General features: G+C 35.7%; 1 protein-coding gene across 10 annotated transcripts in view; it reads right to left on the bottom strand.

Moving 5' to 3' along the window:
* The window catches only part of atrnl1a (attractin-like 1a), a 243,238-nt gene that overhangs the window by 146,075 nt on the left and 71,897 nt on the right, over nucleotides 1-25,266 (bottom strand). For all 10 annotated transcript variants that reach the window (XM_051916269.1, XM_051916266.1, XM_051916265.1 and 7 more), the window contains 4 exons: nucleotides 23,328-23,541; nucleotides 21,034-21,222; nucleotides 11,437-11,655; nucleotides 11,175-11,312 (listed from right to left, as the gene is read on the bottom strand). In XM_051916269.1, the coding sequence (XP_051772229.1) occupies nucleotides 11,175-11,312; nucleotides 11,437-11,655; nucleotides 21,034-21,222; nucleotides 23,328-23,541 (760 nt within the window). The remainder of the gene's footprint in view (nucleotides 1-11,174; nucleotides 11,313-11,436; nucleotides 11,656-21,033; nucleotides 21,223-23,327; nucleotides 23,542-25,266) is intronic.

The raw sequence follows: 25,266 nt of genomic DNA, 5'->3' as shown, positions 1-25,266 counted from the left end.
GCCTTAAACTTTTTTTCCCAGCCAGAGTGTCATATTAGACAATGCCATTAGACTATAAAATGAACTAGCTGCCTTCACAGAGCAACCTTGCATTAAAATGTTTTTCATTCACTTGTTTAAATAGCATGGGAAAGCTCTCCCAGCCACAGATTTTATATGGATCCAGATACAGCCATAAAAGGGCTGTCATATTTCTAAATAAAATGAATAAGAGAGCAACAAAGAAAGAGAGAGAGAGAAGAAAAGAACACACACTTTTTATCAAGAGGTTTTATAGCTTGTTGGCTTTTTATCTGCAGGTCTGTTCTTTACACAACTCTCAGTTCAAATTCCCCAGCATGCACTCCAATCGCTTTTTCATTCCAGCCAACAAGAGACAATTGACAAAGGAAAACATTCTTTTTATATATATATATATATATATATTATATATATATATATACACTGTTTGTTTGTTTTGTGATGGTTGTTCATGAGTCCCTTGTTTGTTCTGAGCAGTTAAACTGAGCTCTGTTCTTCAGAAAAATCCTTCAGGTCCAGCAGATTATTCAGTTTTCAGGGATTTTTTGCATATTTTAACCCTTTACAACAGTGACTGAATGATTTTGAGATCCATCTTTTCACACTGGGGACAACTGAGAGACTCAAACACAACTAATAAAAAAGTTTCAAACATTCACTGATGCTCCAGAAGGAAACACGGTGCATTAAGAGCCGGGGCTGAAAACTTTTGAACAGGATGCAGATGTCCAAATTTTTCTTTTTTTGTTGAAATATCATTTTTTTCATTGAGTACTGCCCTTCGAAAGCAACATAAGATACTTACATGTTACCCTGAAAACAAATTAAGTACAATATACCTTGATTCAAAAAGTTTTCACCCCCCGGCTCTTAATGCACCGTGTTTCCTTCTGGAGCATCAGTGAATGTTTGAAACTTTTTTATTAGTTGTGTTTGAGTCTCTCAGTTGTCCCCAGTGTGAAAAGATGGATCTCAAAATCATTCAGTCACTGCTGGAAAGGGTTCAAATATGCAAAAAATCCTTGAAAACTGAATAATCTGCAGGACCTGGAGGATTTTTCTGAAGAACAGAGCTCAGTTTAACTGCTCAGAACAAACAACGGACTCATAAACAACCATCACAAAACAAACAAACAGTCGTAGATCATCCAGGTAACCACACACAGTATTAAGGATCAAGGGTTCCCAAACTTTTGAACAGGGTTATTTTCATAAATTCAGCTATTTTTTGTCTTGTGTAAATATCTTTTATGTAAAATATCTTACTCAGGACAGTACTAAATAAAAAATAACATGCATTTTGTATGATCTCTCTTATTTTGTTAAAATTATTCACATTTTCACAGATTCTGCAAGGGGTTCCCAAACTTTCGCATACCACTGTATATATATACATACATATATATATGGCAAGGGACACTCTTTTCTTCAGAAAATGTAAAAATCTAGTTTATACTAATTGTATAGACTCCAGTTCAGTTTGATGCAGGACAAAATACAAGCATATCGATAAAAGTGCATTAAACAGCGCAGTAACTTAAAGGCTTCAAATCATGTCAGTATAACAACAAGGAGCCACATATACATGATTTTCACATAAGCTCAAATGTTTACATGCAGGTTCATTTATATTATGTGCATGTGTGCATTTGTGCATCTGTATGCGAGTCATTTTGACAGGACTGTGGGGACGGGCTGCGGCAGAGTGTCGGTGGCTCCGCGCTGCATGCTGCAATAAGATTTATAGCTAAATTATGATGTGTAAAATGTACTCACATTATAGCAGAGGAACAGCACTGCCTGGAGCTGCTGTTTCAGCACTTACTCTGAAAGCGATAGACTACAAACACACACTCGCTCACACACGCACACATGCACATGCGCACACGTACGTTCACTCATAAATATTTCTGCCAAAAGCCATTTAGGCCCTGGAAATGACAAAACACACACTCACAAACACGCTTACAATGAAAGTAGTCACCTAACCATGTCTAACAAAACTTTTTCATAACGCACACAAACATTAGCATATATTTGACATGCTTCATTTAGAGCCACAATAAAACTTAATGAAAGAAAGGAAATAAATATGAAAATAAAGGGAGACAGAAGAGATAAACTGATATTTGTATGCAAACAGACCGTGGAACATAAGTGACAAAACCAGAGTGAAGGCTTTCATAAATCCTCACAAACAGATGCACACACACAAACACACAGAGATGACATTAAAGCTGATGGAAGTTAAACCAGTCTTGAAAGGAGCAAGGCTCAGACGCATTTCATTCCGAGTTTAGGACTGGCTGAAAGTCAAATCTGATAAAGCAAAGAGGGTATTTGGGTTTATGCCTAAATTGACATATTGTTTAATAAGTGAAAACTGTTCAGTGTACCAAACATCTCTAGATCATCTATCTACATACATACTCATTAGACGTGTGCATATGTAAGTTAGAAATATACTCATATATCCATATGTTCATTTCAGATGGTTTAGAAATACGTTTATACCATTTTTTAAAAAAAAAAAATGATTCAATTTAATGATATCATGTGGTGTAACCAACAAGTAAAAAGTATTAACACACAAAGAAAATTGTCTGTTTAAATCTATTAAGGGAAAAGGAAACGAAACGTCATACACCATCATTAATCATTTTCCACTTAATAAATCACTGCACATTTACTCAGTGATTTCTATTGCTCTCCTCTTAAAATGTCCTCATCCCTTTAAAAAACATTTTTAAGCCAAGATGATTAATAATTATCATCACTATAAAAAGTGCAGTGGGCATATCTGCTTGACGAAACTAAAAAAGAAGCACTTTTTTCTTGTATTTTTCCCTTGACTTCTCGCTCGCTCTTTTTCTCATTCACCAATTTAGATGAACTGAACCCTAAATAAGGTTACTCATTTCTGGCTTGTTAGAGGGCTAACCATTGCTTCATTTCCAGATAGGATAATATAGCCTACACACTGCATGCATGTAATATACAGGTATAAGAACTATAAATTTAACTCCAAATGTAATATTCCCATCTCTGACGCAAATGTGACAACGGAAGTTGAGTCAATTTTATATAAAGCCCACATACAGACGTAATGGCCAAAGCCACAGTCATTCTGAGTAAATTGGTTCCAGGTAAGTGTTTCTCCACTGACCTCGATTGGGCAGAAGGTTTTAATTAATGGATAGGAAGGTGAGCCTGGTGCTGTGCCCCCCATGACCTATGTTGTCTTCTCACAGTGATGTGTTACTATCCTGAGCCAAATACAGCAGATGCTGCCAGCCGGCTCCATGGAGACATCTCAAAGACTGGAGCTACTGTACAGAAGCTAAAGGACAGATACAGTCGTAGTGTACTATACAATACTGCTGATCTGTCACTGAAAGACTGTTGGTAGATGGTAAAGCTGTATGAATAATTGGTAAAATGATTGCAATCTCGATTCAAACACCCACGCGATCTTATTCCTAAATTACAGATTTGCAATGTGTATTAAACCTTTGACAAGTACGATCACATTCAAATCTGTGTTGCTGCTGCCGCTGATCCAAAGAGAGCAGTTGTTATGTATAGGTATGAAACAGCTTCACAAACAGTTTTTTCAACCACACAGTATCATTATTTCTGTGTTACAATAATAAAAAATTATCACAGAAGTACTGGGATAAAAGTTTATAGTTTGGATATAAACACTGATGTCTACGGAAGCAATCAAAATAGAGTAAATCCCCTTTTGCACTTAACTTCACGCTTCAAATTAAAAGTGCAATAGGTGATTCTCTACAGAAACATTTTTTGTTATGCTCGTTGAAAGTCTCCTCATATCCTGATAGCAATCAATATGTTAAGCAGTCTAAATGTATTTTTATAAATATATATCTTCTGTGGAAGGCGTAGAACAATAATATGTTCGTACAATCGTAGCATGTGTTCCCTATCAGTCAATGAGTGTTTGCATACCACTGCGCAGCCTGTTCACGCAGACATCATTAGTCATCAGCGCGTTCACGTACGCTGTGCAGACAGAGCGAGAGTGGCAGGCAAACAGTTATTTACGTTTGTCATTGTAGTACTGTTACTCACTGTACTGTAAAGTCATGATTAAGTCATTGAATCATTCATTCAAACTGATTCTTTTAAATAATGAATTCAAATTAATGAAATATGTTTTAAATAGACTGCAGCAATTAACATTTTGTCAGAACCTGAAGTAAATTACATGTTTTGTTTAGTTGTCTGTTCAAAATTGTCTGAGAACCGTGAGAACAAAAAAATTGTGTTTATTTTTTCCAGAATCGTGCAGCTCTAATGGTTGGATTATTATTATTAAATTCTGTAGAAATTATTAAAAGTATGTAAATATGTATTGTTAAACTAAAGATAAATGAAAATAAAATTTGAAAAAAAAAAATTATGTATATATATAATCCAAATATATATTTATATCCAAACTATATATATTTATATCCAAACTATATATATATATATATATATATATATATATATCATCCAACATGATGCACATTCCTGCTTTTTTTTTCTTCCTGTTTTTACAGGTATTTATAAAGAATGCCAAGAATGACCTTCCATGAATACACCCCAATCACCCCAAACCCAACAGAAGCTTGTACAACACAAACTGGATGTGGCAAAACATGATTAGATGCCACAGTTGTTTTGTTGGGGATGAGGAGCATGGAAGGGACAGGCACTGCTGAGACCTTGCTGTGTGCGAAAAGCAAACTGCCATCTCAAACAGGTCCTTAAAGAGATTAGAAGGGGGAAATGTTCAGAGCGAGAGGCAAAATGGAGTACTCCTCCATCTGGGTCTAATGCTACAGTTTTTCCCTCTTGTCTGCTCTATACGACCGCCACCATGTGCTCGTACTCACAGAGATTGATGCCATGAGTGAATGATTAACAAAAATTATATAGTTTAAGACAGAAATATACATGATGTTCATACACAGATATGCTGGTTTTCTTGTACCCATCAATTGTTCCGAAAATGAATATAAGTTCACGTGTGGCATTAGTGAGCTGTACAGCTCGGCGCATCATTGCACTACAGATGCCATGAGTGAAGTGAATCCTCTTCAGTGAGCGAGGTTTCTTAGAAATGAGTGGCCGACTATCAGCATGTATCTAATGAGGATTCATGTAGAAGTAAACAGGAAGAGGCAATAAAGGGAGAAAGAGACAATGGAGACATAAAAAGAGAGATAGTGTGCTCTGATGTTGGTTCACTAAATCCCTTTTTTGTTCCGTCAGTGATATTCAAATGTTCATCAAATGTTCAGATTTCTTTAAGCAAAACGTATTTGGAAAGGCTCAAATCAAGATTCAGGATGGGAGAAACAGCTGCTTATTTACCTGTAGCGTTGCAATTAACAGGACTACATGAACATGCACCTCCCAAATGTTCATTATAATCTCATTATATACTGTCATACTAGTTCCACCAGCTTCACAATCATTAGGGAATCTTCATTAGACACTATAATTAGAGGGAGTGTGCTCAATTATCTCGTTACCGAGGCAACAAAGTTTACAAAGCCAAAACTCAGATTCAAATGGATTTTAAAGCCATTATTACAGGTTCATGTTTATATAATCTTTGAAAGACAGATTAAACTTTTCTCCGATTGAGGGCCTTGAAATTCTCCTGATGGATTTAAAGGGATGGTTCATGTTCCAAATCTGTATGACTTACTTCTGCGGAAACACAAAGTATTTTGAAGAATGTTGGTAACAAAACATTTTGGATGATCATTAACTTCCATTGTATGGCCAAAAAAAAAAAAGTTGCTCAAAATTTTTTTACATTCCACAGAATAAAGAAAGCCATACAGATTTGGAACGACATGAGGGTGAGTAAATGATGACAGAATTTTCATTTTTGGGTGTACTATCCCTACATAAAATTTATGGAATTTATATCTTTGCATTGAGATTAAATGAACACGCTATTCTACAACTTTCACGTTCATGCTGCAGGTCCAGCTATGGCTGTCATGTGGGGTGACTGAACAGGTGTGTGTTTTATACCTCAAGCAGAGAATGACTTATACAGGTCGAATAAAGAGAGGGGAAAATGAGGGTGTTGGGCATGTGTGTTTGTCCAGTCAGAGGCCAGGAATAGCACCGCTGTAGGGTCAGAATGACTCTTGTCAGGTACACACACAAACACAAAAACACAAAGTAAATGTCTACAAACAAATACAAAGGTAAACACTACCGAATATGGTAACTGAATTTGACCATTCACACATGTACAAAGCCGCTTTAATTTCAAACCATAGCGAGGCATGGAAAACAGGATTTGTAAGAGCATAAGAGTGAATTTACTCTTTTACTCACATATAAACCTCGATCAGCAAACATAAACAGATGCTCAACTGAACATGAATGACGCATAAGAACAAACCTCTTGCGGAAGCTCAAACGTGCCGCGTAACCAATGAAGTTCATTCACGTGTGTTACGCAGCACGTTTGAGCTTCTGCAAGAGGTTTGTTCTTGTACGTGATTATGTTCAGTTGAGCTTCTGCTTATGTTCGCTGATCAATGTTTACATGTGAGTAAAAGCCTAAATTAAATCTTTTCATCATATAAAGCAGGGGTGTCAAACTCATTTTAGTTTGAGGGCCGGATCGGAAAAAATGTAATTATGTGTGGGCCGAATTACCTTTTTTTTTTTAAACCTTAGTGAGATGACAGTTACATTAATATTAACCAGACGAACTACAAATTAATTTGCAAGAAAACAAAACAAAACAAAACACAATGCTCTTTGAAAACTGCATTTGTTTTTACTCTGAAAAGACTATTAGATTTTTAATATAATGTTTTATTTAATATTTTTTATTAGTAATGCACAGATTTTGATTTTTTTTTATGGCTATTTCCAATTTTTTGTAGCAAATTTGCAGATTTTTATACCGGTTGCTGTTTTTTTTTTTCTTTTTCTTTGTTTAAGCAAATTTATTTGTTGTTTATTTGTTCTATAACAGGCCAAACTGGCCTTAAACAAAAAAAATATGTGTAGCCATTTGGCTACAGGCACCACTGTATTTTAATCACGATTCAAACAAAGATGTTATGCACATGAGCATGAGCAGTTGTTTTTTATTTAAATTATATTGTATAATTTCAAGATTTACAGCAAAAACAGCATGGTCTGACTTTAGCTTTGTGAAATTATGCAACATAAGACACACCTGCACAAAACAAAAATATCCACATAGCAGATGGACCGAATGAAAATGCAAATTCACTCTCTGACAGTAGGTGGCGCTTGTGTTACAGCAGCGATATAGCATTTCCTTGGTTACCGCTGTACACAAAGCAGCGCTGCGCTTATATAATAGGCTACTTATACAGAGATAAGAGGAAAAGAAAATGCCATTGAAACTTTTCTGAAGACAGTTCCCTTCAGAGATACATTCATATAAACCCCAATTCAATATTTATATTTTTCTTCCTATATTTTGCACACAGTGAGCTTGGCCTAGTACAGTATTTCCTCTGCTGGCACGTCTGTGTTCTCCTCTTTGCGTCCATATTCAGCTGTGTGCCTGTGTTAACGTTCTGTTTACAGACTTCGTAATATTTCCACACAAATTACAGTTTGGGAAAGTCCAGAATAGAGATCGGATTTATGACTGGTGGACCATGCATAACTGTTCAAATCATCCCCTGGGCCGGATTGGACGGTGAATGTGATTTCACCAATTACGACATGTTCCTGGATCAACATCTTTCTTGATCCTGGAACAACATTCCAATCAATTAATCAGATTTGAGGGACAAGTTTAATGTTTATGACAAGTTTAGGCTTGCAACCAGGGTTAGGTGCTTCTACATCAATGTTATTCACCTATCTTTCCCCTCTGATTTTAGGGATAAGTTATGGGTAGGATTTAGGTTTAGGTTTAAGACTAAATTTTCAGACAGGAATGTTGTTCCAGGATCAACAAAATATGTTGATCCAGGAACATGTCTTACTTGGCAAAATCACGGTGACCCGGATTGTACACCTTTGTGGGCCATATTCAGCCCACGGGCCGTATGTTTGACACCCCTGATATAAAGCAATCGTGTCTCTTCAGAAAAATTGGACTAAACCACTCGATTCATATGGAGTAGTTTTCCGATCTCTTTATTAACTTTCTGAAGTGTCAAAGTGGTAGTTGCAAAGGCAGTCAATGGAGGGACAGAATGATGATCTTTTTCATCAAAAAGATCTTAATTTGTGTTCTGAAGATGAACAAAAGACTTACTAGTTTGGAACGACATGAGGGTGAGTAATTAATGACAGAATTTTTATTTTGGGGTGAACTAACTCTTTAAATTATGCACATCTGAATATAAGGCGTTTTTAACTTCCAGCCCTCGTTAATTATATATCACTTATAAATGATATATACATGATATATACAAAATGAATAATTATTAAGATTGATATGATTTGAAATGAATAAAATGATGAAAAAAAAATATGATCAGAATATTGACTTGCATAATAATTATACATGCACTATATTCATATCATATATATATATATATATATATATATATATATATATATATATAAAACACAGACTGATATATATTGTTAATGATTTAAAATTCCCACCATACCACCAACCTCTAAAAGCCCACAAACACAAGTATGATCATAGATCACTGCTTTCACTTGAAAAGAATGAATTCCGAATCTTTCAAAGACATAAACACACATTCATGCACAAAATCCCTGGACTCTGTCTGCCCTCTGTTGTCCTCTAACTAAGAGGGCCATTTCAAACGGACACATGTCCTCCATCTTCCACAGACTGTTTTCTCTCTCTAGTCAAGGGCAGCCGGCCATGTGTCATATTTTAACCTGATCTTACTTTGATGGCCTGTCTCTTTTCTCCTTCAGACAACACACACACACACACACACACACACACACACACACACACACACACTCGGTGAGAGATATCCATCCAGCCTTTCCTGTTTTCCACACAGTGGGCCACTCTCCATCTCTCCTCGTCTAATCTAACACAGATCAGTGGCTAAAACGTATTAGTGTACGAGGTGAGGTAAATCTCCTCCGCTCACTAACGCTGAAAAATGACACTGCTGGATTAGCGACGGCCACAATCAGAGCATTAAACACACATGCACATTTACATCAAGAAGCAGTCTATAAAGCACTCTTAATCACAGAGGTATTCAACAGGGAGGAGAAATAAAGAAGGGAAAGCGTGTATCCTTGAGAGATGCAGAGGGCCGCACATCTATCAAACCTCCGCTGTGAGCGCTGGACCGCTCGTATAGGCGAAGAGAAGGGGTGGGGCAGTCAACTCCAGGAAATAAGAAAATGATTAAGAGTGATTTAATGTCACAGAATGTGGAGAAAACGCACATCTGTCCGACAGAGAATGATGTTATTACACCACCTTCCTTGCGCCTCTTCGCCTCTCTGCTGCCTTTCTCTACCTCTCGATGCAGTTTCATCTCTAAGAGTGATGATGCTCGTGTATAAACTCAGTGATTGGAAACCAGGAGAAAAGCCACAGTGATGAACTAACACACGGAGCCCACATCAAATCAATACAATTTGCGTCAGGTTGAATATCGCACTCGTAATGAAATATGGCCTCACTAACCATTACAACAAAATTAGATGGGGGACACTGGGATATCCTGTGGTACATCTGGATGCAGGCAGACTGTTTATGAATTAACTACTGCATCGATTTCAGTTTGATATATCATGTGGTCACATGTATACCTTAAAGGGGTAGTTTAACAAATAATGAAAGTTCTCAGATCCTCTACTCACTCCTCATACCTTTCTAGATTTCCCAGGTTGAAATTGGACTCACTCATTATCTTTCTTTGTACCATCTTACATTTTCACACCACTGCACATTCAAACCTGCCATGGCGAAACAATCTGGTATGGCATTTGAATAAAAAAAGGGAAAAGACAGTGGCAATTTGTCTGTCAATCTATGTATGCGCACATTCATACAAACATTTATTACATATTATGATTTCCTGTAGTCATTCTGGTAGAGGCACATTTGCTGTGCTTTCTAGTAAATTCACAAAGTTAAATGCAAACAAATGCACCGCCATTTGTACAAACACATACTATACAAGCGATAGTATATATTAGAGATTTTAGTATATTTATCAGTAAATGTGTGCATTTAATTTTTGTATTTCATTTATTTTTCATTACTATTTCATTTTATACTGATCAAACTAATTTGATTGATTTGAAATGAAAACAAATCTAATTTAAAATAAAAAAAATTAAAGAAATAATATTTATTCATATTATAAATTATATTATCGATATATAAAGATGCATATATGTGTGTGTGTGTGTGTGTGTGTCCCTGGACCACAAAACCAGTCATAAGGGTCAATTTTTTTAAATTGAGATTTATACTACATCATCTTAAAGCTGAATAAATAAGCTTTCCATTGGTGTATGGTTTGTTAGGATAGGACAATATTTGGCAACTATTTGAAAATCTGGAATCTGAGGGTGCAAAAAAAAAAAAAAAAAAAAATTGAGAAAATCACCTTTAAAGTTGTCCAAATGAAGTCCTTAGCAATGCATATCCACTCACAAAAATACATTTTTTATATATTTATGGTAGGACATTTATAAAACAGCTTCATGGAACATGATCTTTACTTAATATCTTAATGATTTTTGGCATAAAAGAAAAATCGATAATTTTGACCCATACAATGTATTGTTGGCTATTGCTACAAATATACCCGTGCGACTTATGACTGGTAACTGTATCAGTTATCTTTGATGGAAGTGGTCTTGACAGAAATGTACTGCATGGTTAAAATTGACTACTTTTGGGATACTTTTGTTCTTTGCTGCTTGGTAGCCCTATTTACTATCCACTTTCATTATATGGAAAACAACATCTGGATATTCTGTTAAATATATCTTTTGTGTTCCATGGATGGGACAAAATCATGCATGCTTGGAAGAGTGAGCAGATGAGGATAAAATCTTCCTTTCTGAGTGTGCAAACTATTCCTTCAAGAGTCATGCTCTCTGATTTCCAAACACAAATATTGTACACACAAACATAAAGAGAAATATCTTACCTTGGCATTTCCCTCCATTAGTTGGATCTCCATAGTAACCAGGTAAACAGATCTGGCACTGCGGCCCAGTTGTGAGATTCTTGCACTGCTCACATACACTGCCATTAACACACACACTGTGTCCGTTACACTGACATGCTGAAACATAAAGTGAGAAGAATGTGTGTCCATTTGATTAGATTGTTTTCACACACACCATAATTAAGAGGTTTTGATCAGTGCAGAAATGCACAAGTGTGTGTGTGTGTGTTTTTATGTGTACCTGGGCAGGTTATGTAGGCCCAGTCATAGCCTTTTTCCTTCGAACAGATACTGGTGTCCAACACCCTCTCTCGGCTCTGTCTGCTCAGGCTCCTCATTGGTCCACGGTATGATCCCTCAATACACTGGCCCTGACCTGTGTCCGTGGGGTCTCCGCACCAACCACAATCAGGCTGTCCCAGGCACTGACCACATGTACGATGACCTGAACAGTTCTGAGCTAGAAAGAGAGAAGATTTAGATAAATTGGTAAAAGAAAATTGAGTGTTCCCTAACCTTTTTAGCTTTATTTACCTTCACAGCACCATCTGTAATCTCCACTAAAAATATTAAATGTGTTTACCTAAATTGAAATAAAGCTGAAATAAAATATTTGATGAAAAACTTAATCTTTCTAACAAAAAAAAAAAAGAAATGTTGCTTTGGCAACTAACTGAATTTAAGTTGAAGCACTAAAATTACTAAAACTGAAATGAAAATAAATTAAGGTAACACTTGATTTCAATGGTCCACTTTAGACATTCTATAACTATAAGCAACTTTGCAATTACATGTCAGTCAGCTAACTCTCGTTAGAATATTAGAAGACTGTCTGCTTAATTTAGCTAAAACTTTATTTTGATGGTACCTCAACAGACATTCTACTGACTATAAGTTACTTAAATATATGTCAACCTATTCTGCTTACCCAAAACCTAGCTCTAATCTAACAGTCTACTAATACTCTAACGAGAGTTAGCTGACTGACATGTAATTGCAAAGTTGCTTATAGTTATAGAATGTCTAAAGTGGACCATTGAAATAAAGTGTAACCTAAACAGAAGCTAAATAGAATTTAAAAAATAAATAAATAAAAAATTAAAAAAATAAAAAGACAAAAGAAAATAGTATGACCAAAGCACAAAAAAAAATTAAAACTGAAAATATAAACTAAAAGCTAATTCAAAATATTAAAGCCACACTATGATACACTACATACACTATGATAAACTAAATGTTATCTTCAAAACCATGCCTTTACTCAAATACACTTTGATAAACCTATAATATTTAGAGCTGTTGGGATGAATTTCACAGACATACGTTATTCCTCCATGTGTCACATCATATCTGTACACAGGAAAAAAAAAATAGCTCCAGCTAGTGTGGTGCATTAATGATGTGGGAGTAGCGTGAAGCTGAGGTTTGTCATCACAATGAGAAAAGTTGACCATGGTTTATTTAAAATGCAAACCTCTTGGGAATCATAGGCTGTTAAAAAAAAAAAAAAAAAAAAAAAAAAAAAAAGATCAACAAAAAACATTCAATTATTAAGAGGAACAGAGCTAAAGCACAACCAAAACAATGTACTTCCTTAAGACACATACCATTTTATTTTTTAACCACTAGTGGGCCAAAAGTTACATAGTGCAGCTTTATAAATACTATATAAATAATAATAAAATAACACTGGTAAACATTCATCTAAACAATAAAATACCAAGTAAAATCAATCATTCACGTTCGCGATAAGGCCATCATAGAACATCTACTGCAGGCTAGCAGCACAACACCTTGGTTATTTATGTAAGATTAGATACGTTATATACTTGTCATGCTCAAACAACAATAAAATAGTTTTGGCATTTACTGCCCACAAACTCCACCTATGAGCAGAAGCAGCCCAGACGGGCAAAGGGTCGGTTTTCTTTAGTGCAAAAAAATGCTATAATGCTTACTGCTGAAGTATGGCATTTAAAGTGATGTTTTTTTTAGTCAAGCAAACATTTATTTGTTTGGCCCAACAGAGAAGACCACCACAGGAGCTGCCATATTGATCTCTGGCAGGTAAATATAAGAAGTCCAGTGACAGTCACTAGAGCTGACAGAGAAATAGAAAGAGACAGAGAGAAAAAAAAAAAAAAAAAAAAGAGAACAAAAAAGGCCTAGAAGACCCAAGACATCAGAATATTTTATCTAAATTTCCCATGCAGGACAAATAAAATATTTTTTATTTATTTATTTATTTTTAATAAGAGAATGCAAATGTCAGTGAAACTCGCAAGGAAAAACTATACATGAGACATTGTTTGCATCTCCTAGAAGTTGCCACACGTTTCTAGGAGTCACTTTATATCAATTTTGTTACCAGCACTAAAATTTACTCTGCCTGTTTGTTGTTGAATGACCTTTTAATTTCAAAATAAATTGAGTTTTGTGCCATTACTTTATGAATGTGTATTCATACAATGTGCCTGACATTCAGAGTGCTGGACATTTGAGACACACGGGACAGTATCAGATGATTTACATTCTCTGTGCCAGTAGGGGTTTTCTATAACAAAGTTTTCTGCGCCCCTCAGTAATGACCTCCCTTCATTTTTAGACATTTGTGTGTGTGGGAGCAGAAAATGTATGCAGGCAATAGGGACAGAAGAAGCGTCCATCAATGTACCCCTCGACCAGACCCCGTCTAATGGGTCCTTAGACAGTGTGAGGGTCAAAAAGTGTCTCGGGGTTAATGGTGAGGGCAGATTCTGAGAGATGTGGAGTGTGTCATTAAAAACAGGGCACAATGGCACACTGAGGGAACGCCACCACAGTCAGTATGATACTCAGAAGTGAAAATAAGACTGGAAAGAAGAGCTGTTTGAAGTGCCACAGTGTTTGACCTACCTTATCATATCAAAAAATGTGCTGTTTGGAGACACAAAGACTATTTAGAAATTTTTAAGGTGTAGTTCTACGATCTATGAGGAGTCTTCCTGGCAATTATTACAAATGCAGGTTATTAAATTGATAATATTGTTCATATAAAGGTGGAGGTTGGCAGCTCTTTCCAGCAGAGAGGAGCTGAGAGGGTGAAGGTTTTGGAGAGTGACGTTTAAACATTACATCTGACAGTGTTATTAAATTATTGCAGATTTTTTTTTTTTTTTTTTTTTTTAAATCAGCTGTAAGTGAATATTAGATGACGGCAACAGTGTTGGGGAAAGTTAAAGTTGAAGTTAAAAGTAATGCGTTCCAGTGCTTCCCACAGGTTTGAAATATACTTGCGGTGGTAGCCGGGTGAAAAATCCTCCTATACCCACGGCACAAAAATGGTCTACTACATGTGACAAACAACAAATAATGTGTGATTTTTAACAGTATTTTTATTTATTGAAATTAATTTTAATTACATAGCATACTATTACATTTAATTACATACTAACATTATGCATTATTATGCATTGTAAATTATGCAAAATTACAGCATTTAAATGGTTATCCTTTTCCTATGTTCTCCTTGCTATGTCTCTCTCAGTGAATGGGACATAGATTTTACAAGTAAAATTTATATAATGAATAATATACGGGTCAAATAATGTTCTTCGTCTTTTCTACCTGTGGTGGGGACTACAATAATTTAATATGAATTAAATGGAAATCAAATTAAATACAATTTATTGTGTAACCAAAATACCAATAATGCCCAGAAGAAGAAAAACTTAGCGTGTGACTTTTAATTATAAACAAGCCCGAAATACACCAGGACTCTTATTTTGAAATGTCTACACAACTGCGGGCTGATCCTTCAGATTCTTACAACCGTCTAAAACATATTATATAAAGGCCATAAAGTAGACATTGTCATAATTCATCAACTTGAGTGAGTTCATTAGCAATCATTTGGCATACATCTGTGCTTTTCGTTGATTGAGAATCACTTTGAAGCAGTCTGAAGCATTGTTGCGCGAGACTGTAGAAGTGTAGAACGCGCAACAGCGCCGCCTTGTGACTTTGCAACGCGCAGCGCTCTTTGTGAAATATCCACCGTGTCTCTGCAGCGCACGTGGCAATTAGCGGGAGTAAACAGTTCTTGCGCACAGAACGAGCAGGTATGAAACGCGTAGGGCCAGGGGAGATTTTCCACTAGTTAATCGATCGCAGATGGTTTCATTATCTTGGGCGGATACAAAAGTATAAGAGGATAAAAATAATAAAAGCATAAATGTGTCTCCAAATATACTTGGGGCAGCCGTTAATATACCTGGGCGGCCTGCCCAAGTAAAGTCTATGTGCGGGAAGCACTGCGTTCCAATACTGCATTAATCCCTAAAAAAGTAACTAATTGTGTTACTACTTTTATAGAAAGTGTTTTGCATTACTTTTTCCTCACACAGGCTGGGCTTTCTTTCTTTTTTTAATAACAAAAACAAAATTTTGGCAAATGTAAAGGCCCTTTTACCATAAGTGAAATGAATAAGCCTCAGGCTAAGGAAATATAAATTCATGCCTGTACAGTAGAGGGTGCAGCTCAAACAAACCTTACAGCTGAGCTGCCATTCTGTATTGCAGAAGAATAGGATGTGGGAGCAAGTGTGCTGCACAAGTCCTGAAAAGTGAAGCCAAAGCACTTTGTTCACCCCTTGTGGCTGGCTGCATTATAGTTCATAAACCCTACCCTCTCCATGTAATCAAATGGTATGCGAGCTTGGTTTTAGTTAGTTATTTGATGCTATAAAAATGGGGTGTAACATCATGATTGACAGCTATGCTTGCGAATGAGTCGACGTAATCAGCAACAACCATTACTGGGATATTCTGGCTTCATTTTTCTACAGTGGAAAGAATCAGACACACGTTGTCCATCTTTTTTACAGTCTATGTGCAGGAGAATAAAGTTCAACACTCTTACTTCAACAATAAAAACAAAAAAATAAAACACAAATGTGATGTTTAAAGTCATTTTTCTAGTTATGTCAAGCTCTAAAATATTTTATCAATATTTAATTTTTTTTTTTTTTTTTTTAAGTCAAAAAGGTTGAGAACCACTGCTATTAATTGTAAAAATCCCTATATCAGCCAATAGCCAATATAGCACATATTGTGCATGCACTTTCAATATATTGTGCATGCACTTTCAAAATTCATCAGTGGTCATCAATGTCTTAATTACTGTGTCTTAATTACAATGTCTGATTACTGTAGGATGTATATACACATCTTATATCAATGAATAATACAACACATGGGGGAAAAAAAAAAAAAAGATTTGAAAAGTTTCTGACATTCTGAGGAAGTTCTGTAGAGTATTTGCATGTTCTTTTGCGTTCTTGATCTAGATTTTCATACCGCACAGATGTGTTAGGTGAACTTTTTACCCAGAAGCTCCTCTCTCCTCTTGCATTATTCACGCCTAGTACAATGATTCATTTTGCCGTGCCGTGCATTCGGCACAATCACAGAGGTGTTTCATAATTACAAACACAATTCTCATCTCTCCCTCTCTCCTTCCTTTCCCTTTTTGTGCTTAGCAAAAGAAAGGAGGATTATCTTTAGCCAAGGACACCTAAACATTCATTACATATGCAAATCTATACGACATTCTCAATGTTGTGAATTTTTTTTCTCAAAAGAACATTTCCTTCAAATGAACCTTTAACACAAGTGTTAAAACATTTATAAATTTAACATAATTAAAATCTGATCTAGACATATCTGACCCAATGACAACATGAAATCTCTGTCTACAGCAAGACAACATCTGCCTTGTGGACAGGTTCACCAGGGACAGGGACACCTGTCAAATAGATTGCAGTCAGGATTAACAAGCATAAAGCGGAAAAGAAAAGATTTTAATAGAGAATTATTGCTGGTCTATGTAACTTTCCAGAGAAAGGAAGTCACATGCAAAACCACATAGACATTCAGGGAGGCACGTCCCCGTAAATATTCAGAATAATGGGTTTTGCAGCGACTGATTCTTACATTTTTACACACATCTTTGGACATGTGATTTCATACTGATATGAGTCTTCATCTCATGCAAGTGTGCAATACCGTTCAAAAGCCTAGGGTCAATGCGATTTATTTTTTTCTTTTGAAAAAAAAAAAAAAAAAAACTTTTATTCAGCAAGGACACATTAAGTTAATCAAAATTTACAGTAAAAAAAAAAAATGTTAAAAATTTATTTCAAATAAATTCTGTTCTTTTGAACCTTCTATTCAAAGAATCCTGAAAAATAATGCATGATGGTTTCCATAAAAATATTAATCAGCTCAGTTGTTTTCAACATTGATAATAATAAGAAGAAATGTTTCTTGAGCACCAAATAAGCATATTAAAATGATCTGTGAATGATCATGTGACACTTAAGACACTTAATGGCTGCTGAAAATTCAGCGTTGCCATCACAGGAATAAATTACAATTTAAAATATATTAAAATGGAAAACAGTTATTTTGAATTGCAATAATATAATACACAATATTGCTGTTTTTACTCTATTTTTAATCAAATAAATTTATTGGTGAGCATAAAACACTGACCCCAAACTTCTGAATGGTAGTGTACATATCTTTTTTTATTTCTTCTTCTTCTTCTTTTGCAAAATATTTTCGGGGTGAACCTTTTCTAATGTTGAAACTCTTATCCACAATGACTAAACAAAATAGAGAGGTATAATTTTTGGTAAGATTATACATTTAAACAAAGGATAAGGAGGTGTAAAGTTATGATATTCTCACGTAGCCAGACCTTCAGACTGACGGCAGAAGGTTCGGACTCTATTGCAGCTTTGATTGGCCAAGGACCGCCCAAGAGGGCGTTTGACTGACATGAAACGCAACCAGTGACAGTTTGTTTTGCTCCGCGTCAATTTTAGGGATGTGAAAATGTAAAGTGATGGCATTACAATAACAGACCGGCATGCATCTAATAAATTATTATTTTAATTATTAATTATTAATACTGCGACAATGGAGCCACAAACTTCACATACTTTTGAAACTCCAGCGTTTAGTTGATCCTGATACATGCTCATTCTCACGGTTCTAAGTGTTTCCAGTTAAGTGTGCCATATGCATCAGATGTTCAGCTAAACGTCCGTGGGCGTGACGTCTGAGGCTGAGACTAGAGTTATGAAAAAAAGTATGCTCACCATACAGCTTTACTTTTTGCCTCAAGAAAGTTCACACATTTGTCTGTGTTTAAAGACTTAATAATAAAAAGACTTTTTGAAAACAAAAAATTACAAATACTTCAAACTCATTTTGTACCGTAACAGTACAACACAATGGACGCGGCTGACTTGCAACATGCTGGCGCATTGTACGATATGGTATTTCTTTTATCTCAACTTCCGCATTGAAAAGGCTATATTTGCTGAGTATATTGAGCCAGTGAAGAAGTTCATTTCCATTTTGATTAGGTGCATATTATCGTGCTGTCAAGCTGTTTCTTTATCTCTGTGTGGGCCTTTGTTTAAATATGAAAACTGCACTTTTTCTAATTAAATTATCCTCTATCACAACAGGTACATCTATGGGGCATTTCACACCAAAGAATCACCCAGCAAAATATTTGCTGTGGCCATGAACTGACTCCTTGGAGGTAGAAAAGGGATCCTCTAGCAATTCACTTCCATCAGAGGGCTGACCTTAATGATGTTTATTGTCTGACAGATCGCCTCTATGAAATACAGCCATCAACATCACAGTTAACAATGCACTGGAGGCCTTTAGTCTCTGCAGTCCAGATAAAATCAATGACTAGCACATCCACAGAGAAAGAACAGTAATATCTTTGTAACTCTATAATGGCGAATGGAAGGGGAGTTTGTGGTCTCAGGGTCTCAAGGCCATGAAAAGACTTTCAACTTCCTGAGACACTATAGACAGGCAATTTCACCTGTCAGGTTTTTGTAGTAGTATTTTTTTCTAGAGAAATATGTTGGATATTAAGCATTACGCCTCTCAGTTGGACTGCATATCTATTTTTCATTCTCGTCCCTGTTGCTGCTGCTCATTTACGCCGCATTACGATGCCAGCTCTAGTGCCTCTTAATGCAGAAGAAAAGAATGATTCCATGCGTCTACAAACTTGCTGATGACTATACAAGGTAAGTCCGCGTCAGCTACTCATAAGGCCTTTCTGAGACGATTACCATCAGTCATTTCAGATACTTTGGCAAGGTTCTGTTGTTTTGGACCACATGATATCGCTCTTGTGTATAGGGATATTTCTGCAAATCTACTTAGAAGGAACTAGAGGAGCTGTTGAATCGTAAAGTGACTGAGCAGAGATCTGAACAGCCTCAGTTTCAGACGGCACACCCATGAACCGCCCACAGTTTGCACACTGACCCATGATGTACATAAAAATGGTAAGTGGTGGCTGAAATCGAGGCTTTACGGAAATGAGAGTATTTGAAAAGCGTCTCAACAACAAAGCTGGATTTACAAGGAACCAAACTGATAAAATTACCAATTTTATTGATGGAATATTCACTAGATTTGCCAGATTAGAGACATCAAATCTTTACAAAAAATATTCTATTAAAGTTTCTGTTCACAGAAACTGTTGTGCTTATTTCCCTGCAAAAAAAGTAAAATTGGGGGGTTTACGCACCAACGGTTTTGGAACACTATTGTGTTTTCTTTCCAATTTTCTTATTATTCCTACTCTTATTGTTCTTATTCTTTATCTGCCAGGTCTGTACCAAGTTGTAGAGACACCAAAGTTGGTGGAATAGTCAGAAATCCATTACTCAAGACATAGACACACATCTGTCTGCGACTAGGTTGCACTATAATATAGACATTTGTATTTCTGTTCATATCTCTAGAACAATAAGGGCTAAAAACAAAATTAAATCCTGCATTTCCTACATTTCTTTTCTGTCAGTTTTATGAACTGAACTGACCTATCTGCTGAAGGCAAAATCCAAACTTAACAAAACTTGGCATACATAGACAACCAGACATTCTAAGGATGCACGCCAAGTTGTGTCAAATTTTACCTATAGGTGGTGCTACAACATATTTTGAATGTTGTAGAACATATTTTGAGAAATGTCTTAAAATGTCTTAATCTTAATCCATACAACGGATATCAATGGTCAGCAAAACTGATTGGTTCTCAGCATTCATAAAAATCTTCTTTTGTGTTTGCAGAAATTTGGAATGATACGAGGGTGAGAAAATGTTTGCAGGATTTTACTTTTTGGTTAAATTGTCGCTTTAAAGAATTTTTTGCAGTGCTGAATTGCTATTATTTCTTTTTGGAAAACCCCATCACTAAACGGCATGTAAACATAAAAACAAACAGTCTTTGGTCACTTTACAAGACAATCAGACAATCTCTTGCTGTCCAAGTGGGCAATTCTTCATCAGAAAACCTGCAATGATGACCAGACTTTGTGCCACAAGTCAAAAGTCTGAATAAGATGAAAATGAGGCTAAAATCTAAATGACTTTTTTTCTCTTTGTGCAGGGTCTTGCTCTCATGTGCAAGGCCGGACAGACGTCGATAGTTTATAGATTTTTCCGGTGGAGGCCAGTCAGAGTGTGACAGGAGTTTATAGTGAGTTTGATACCTGCCTGTGCAGCAGACTTAGCGTTCACAGCATCTGCTCTCTCAGAACTCAATCTCCCTTAGGCTCGCAACAGAAGGGAAAAATGAGAAGGTGGAAAGTAAACGAGTTAGAAGGAAGGTAGGTGTGTGTGTGTGTGTGTGTGTGTGTGTGTGTGTGTGTGTGTGTTCACAAGAATAGTGTGTACTCATAACTCCAGCTTCTAGTCTGCCATGTATCTTAATGTGTGTGTGTCCTTGATAGTACAAGCGAGCACTCACCGCCACAGTCTCCAGTTTGCCACTCCAGGCACTGGCCATAGGGGAAGGAGATGACGTACGCGTTGGAATCCACACAGCGCTTGGTGCTGCCACACCACATGCACTCCATGGCTTGGCTGGTACAGTTGGCACAGGTGGTTCGCAGGGCGCAGGGCATCTTACATGGACGCACGCTAAGGTTTGGGCTCACTGAGGGAGGAAAATGCAGTAGTCAGTATTGCAATGACCTTCAAGCAAATTACATCATTTGAAAAATTTAAACAACAATACAATTTCCTGATAAGATACAGTAAGAGTCCAAAAGTCTAAGACCACTAGTGAAAAACTAAATATTTTTTCATTCTATAAATGTAATGAACAATATTATAAGAAATTATATTATCAGCATTACAATGACAGAAAATTTTAATTGAAAAATTAACATGAGTTTCAGATCTTATGGTCTGCTTTTTATTAAATATCTGAATGATTCAGTGATACTTTAGTATTATATTAATATATTTTAAAACTATTTTGAATTAGCCTTTTTTTAACACTTTTAATTTTAGTTTTGTTTGTTTTAGTTTTTTTTTTTAGTTTTTTTTTTTTAGTTTTTGTCATTTTTGTTAGTTTTTTTTGTATATAATTTTTATTTTGCCTTATTTTATTTTGGTGTTTATTTTTAGTAATTTTTGTACTTATTTTATTTTTAGTTAGTTGCCAAGGAAACATTTCTCTCAAAGTTTACCATCAAATATTTATATTTTATTTTATTTGAGCTTTATTTCAATTAATGCAAATGATTTTTAATAGTTTTAGTTAACAACGACAACACTGGCATAAACTCCACAAGTTTGTGTAAAACATGATGATCAAGTTATCCAATCTGATTTGAGAATGATTCAAAGAGCATCTTATGCTTCAATGGAAGCAAGAACATCTGTACAGTCACATGATCAATGTCAAGAAATTGACTTTGATTAGCAACTGAGAAACAGAACCTTAAACATTTATATATATATATATATATATATATAATGATTTTTTTATTATGTAAAAAATTATATATATATATATATATATATATATATAAAAATTATATATATAAAAAAAAATATATATATATATATATATATATATAAAAAATATATATATATATATATATATATATATATATATATATATATATAAAAAAAAATCATTAAAGTTTTAATTTGTCCAATATGTATCCTAAGACTTTGCTTATTTCAAGGTTAAAATTAAATTTTGAATCCCACATTTCAATGTGGTCTCAGGGTTTTGCACCCCATTGCAATTATGTATTGTAATATACTCTATAGCTATAATAATAGTTCTGCATTTTTATCACACTTAAAAGATGATGGTATAAACAATGTGTATTATATTTATGATAATGACCATTTCTATACCCATTGCCCCAAAGAACTGGTTTGGTATCTACTGTAGAGTGAGAGAAAGAATTGAAATGAGCACAATGAGCAGAAGAACATAAATAAGACATGAAAATGAACAGAATAAACACAGAGATGAGGGGAGGATGAGTTGACATTCATTCTTTATGCTCTTTGCATGTGTCTGTAGGGGGGAGTGTCCAACTCTAGTTCAAGGCCTAATTTGTGCTTCCTCTGAGTCTCTATACTACGTTTCAAACAGGTCCAATAACCATACTGCAGCCAAGGAAACAGAAGATGTGAGAGAGTACCCAACAGCTCTGCTCATTTACAAAACTGAAAAAATTCAAAGAAATTGGAAGAAAAGCAAGGAACTATAGCTCCTTGTTTTAACTGGACATTATTTTTTCATCAAACTTTAATAAAACCTAGTAATATGTTTATTTCCTTATTTGTGTGATAACACTACATGGAAACAAATGTTATGGCAGATGCAGACACCAAATCACCTTGACATATGTGACACATAAAACCATGAGCAGGCCCAAACTGAATCTGCATAAAATGTAAGGGGAAATCTGCAGAATTCTGTGGAACAGGCATTAAACAAAGTTTATGTTAACAGAGCTGAGAATACAACACCCGAACTGCTGCTAACTGAAAGCATTACCAAATTAAGACAAAACATATTTAATAAAAGTCTACTTAAGGATGCGTAGAACTGTGTGAATGCCAGACTTCCCAATTCTTCAGAACTCTGTGGAGTTTTCTGTGGGAGCCGATTGAGTTTGGGTATGATGTGTAAGAGCAGCTTCCACCACAGAGCAGGCGTTGAATCACCTCCAGGTTCATGTTACAAAGAAAGTGCGCAAAAAAAAACAAACCAACGAAAACTTTTCTCACCAACTGGCTTCTCACAGATCAGCCCCTCGGTGTTGGAAGTGCAGGGTTTGGCTTTGAGTCCGGCAACCTCAGCTCTTTCCAGGTACGCACAAAACCCTGAGTCACTTGGCTCCCCTGGTAACCACTGCAGCGTGCTGGCAGTGAAGGGAGACATGTCCTCCCACCCCCAGTATGAAACATTTATCTTTCTTAGACCCACCCAGGGAGTAAGTTTCTGCAAGAGAGAAAACAGCTATGTTCATGTCACACATACACACACATACACTAAACATTGTAACATCCACATAAGAATGGGTATCAATGGCTATAGTCAGTTAGGCAAGATGATTAGATTCAATCTTAAAAATGTTGTGCAACATAAAAAAATATGTCCAAACAGGGTCAAAACTAGCTTAATTATGGGTCAAAGGCATGACACTTATTTTTTTTAAAACTACATTAAAAAAACATAATTCATACAATGACCTGAATAGACCTCTTCTATGATGAGCATGTTTTTAATTTCATAATTAAAATTCAATTTGATATTTCATTTAGAAAAAAGTCACAATAAAAGAATGAAATACTTGAAAAGAAAAACAATATATATTAAATACATACATTTTTGGCACCTGTTTCTGTTTGCTTGGTATTTAAATGTGACTGAGCCACATATCTAACATGTTTGAATGCATTAAAGTTGCTTTGAACACAGGTTCAATGAGTTGTTATCGCTCTGTGTTCATAAATACTCTGATTATGAACATTAGTGTGAAGAACAGAAAGACGTCTGAAGTTAAAACGATAAACAGACTGACATATTTGCGGATGCGGGAAATTCAGAGAAATAAAGCGTTCATCTTCATAAACCTCTATTTGAACTCGATTTGAACTTGATTTTGCCTCATTACAGACTTCCAGCTGGACATTCATTCAGAGCACCTTGACGTTTTGATGGCTAATAAGCCTGTCTATTCTGTTTAAGATGTGCTATAGTCTTATAAATAAAAATTTTTCTCTCTCTCTCTCTTTTCTCTCTTTTTTAAGGAAAGGCAAAAGGCCAATGCACAGTTTAATTATCAATTCAAGGCTAAATAAACTTGAATTTGACATACCCCAACCCCTCAGATTTTCCATTCAAACGAACAACTTCCCTGTATGAAAAGGTCTTGCGTGCTTTGATTAAAAGGTTTAAAAGGTTTAAGATCTCCTGTGAGTTTGTGCAGCCACAGGGAGTGAGTGTGACTGTGTGAGTGACAGGAAAGAGAAAAAATAGTGGCAACTGAGAAACCGTCGCGTGTGAATCTTTTTCACATCAAAGGTGGGTCCTTTAGAAAACTGTGTTAATCTTCAAAGGACAAAAGCTGCTTAAACACTGAGGCTCACGCTGCAATCAGCAAGGGAGCGGATTACGAAGAGAGTCACTCCTTTCCTTTTAATTAACACATGACAAATATTTACACCACAGCACCAAGGGGACTCTGCAGATTTTGTGCAGAATAGCTTTTTACTGAAGGCATGAGTAAGGTTTTTTGACATGTAAAGTTGAAGTTTAAGCTTTACTGACATTTAGAAACAAACTTACACACCGAAACATCTAGCATTACATCTGGACTTGACACACAGAGATTTGCCAAGAAAACTGTAAATTCTAATGTTTGTTTACTTGGACAGAAATATCTGACACAACATTTGAGGGTGTTTAAAGAATCACTTTAAAATGTGATTCAGAGCAGTGGAAGGCAAATATACTTACAACCGAGAACTAATTTAAGTAAACAAATCAGGAGCCCAGACAGAAGTGCTTGTGTCAGTCAAAAAAAAAACAACAACAAGCTAAATGTCCGCATTATTCCATTGCTTTACATCGCATTTAGTGTGAAAGGCCTTTAGAAAAGCTAAAAGTACTGGTATTTCAATGCCGGAAACAATATAAGAAATACAAAAATGTAGCAATATA

Source organism: Ctenopharyngodon idella, chromosome 13 (assembly GCF_019924925.1).
Source record: "Ctenopharyngodon idella isolate HZGC_01 chromosome 13, HZGC01, whole genome shotgun sequence".
In the NCBI taxonomy this organism is placed as follows: domain Eukaryota; kingdom Metazoa; phylum Chordata; class Actinopteri; order Cypriniformes; family Xenocyprididae; genus Ctenopharyngodon; species Ctenopharyngodon idella.
Note: the sequence above shows the minus strand (reverse complement) of the source record. Positions and strands in the feature narration are given on the sequence as shown.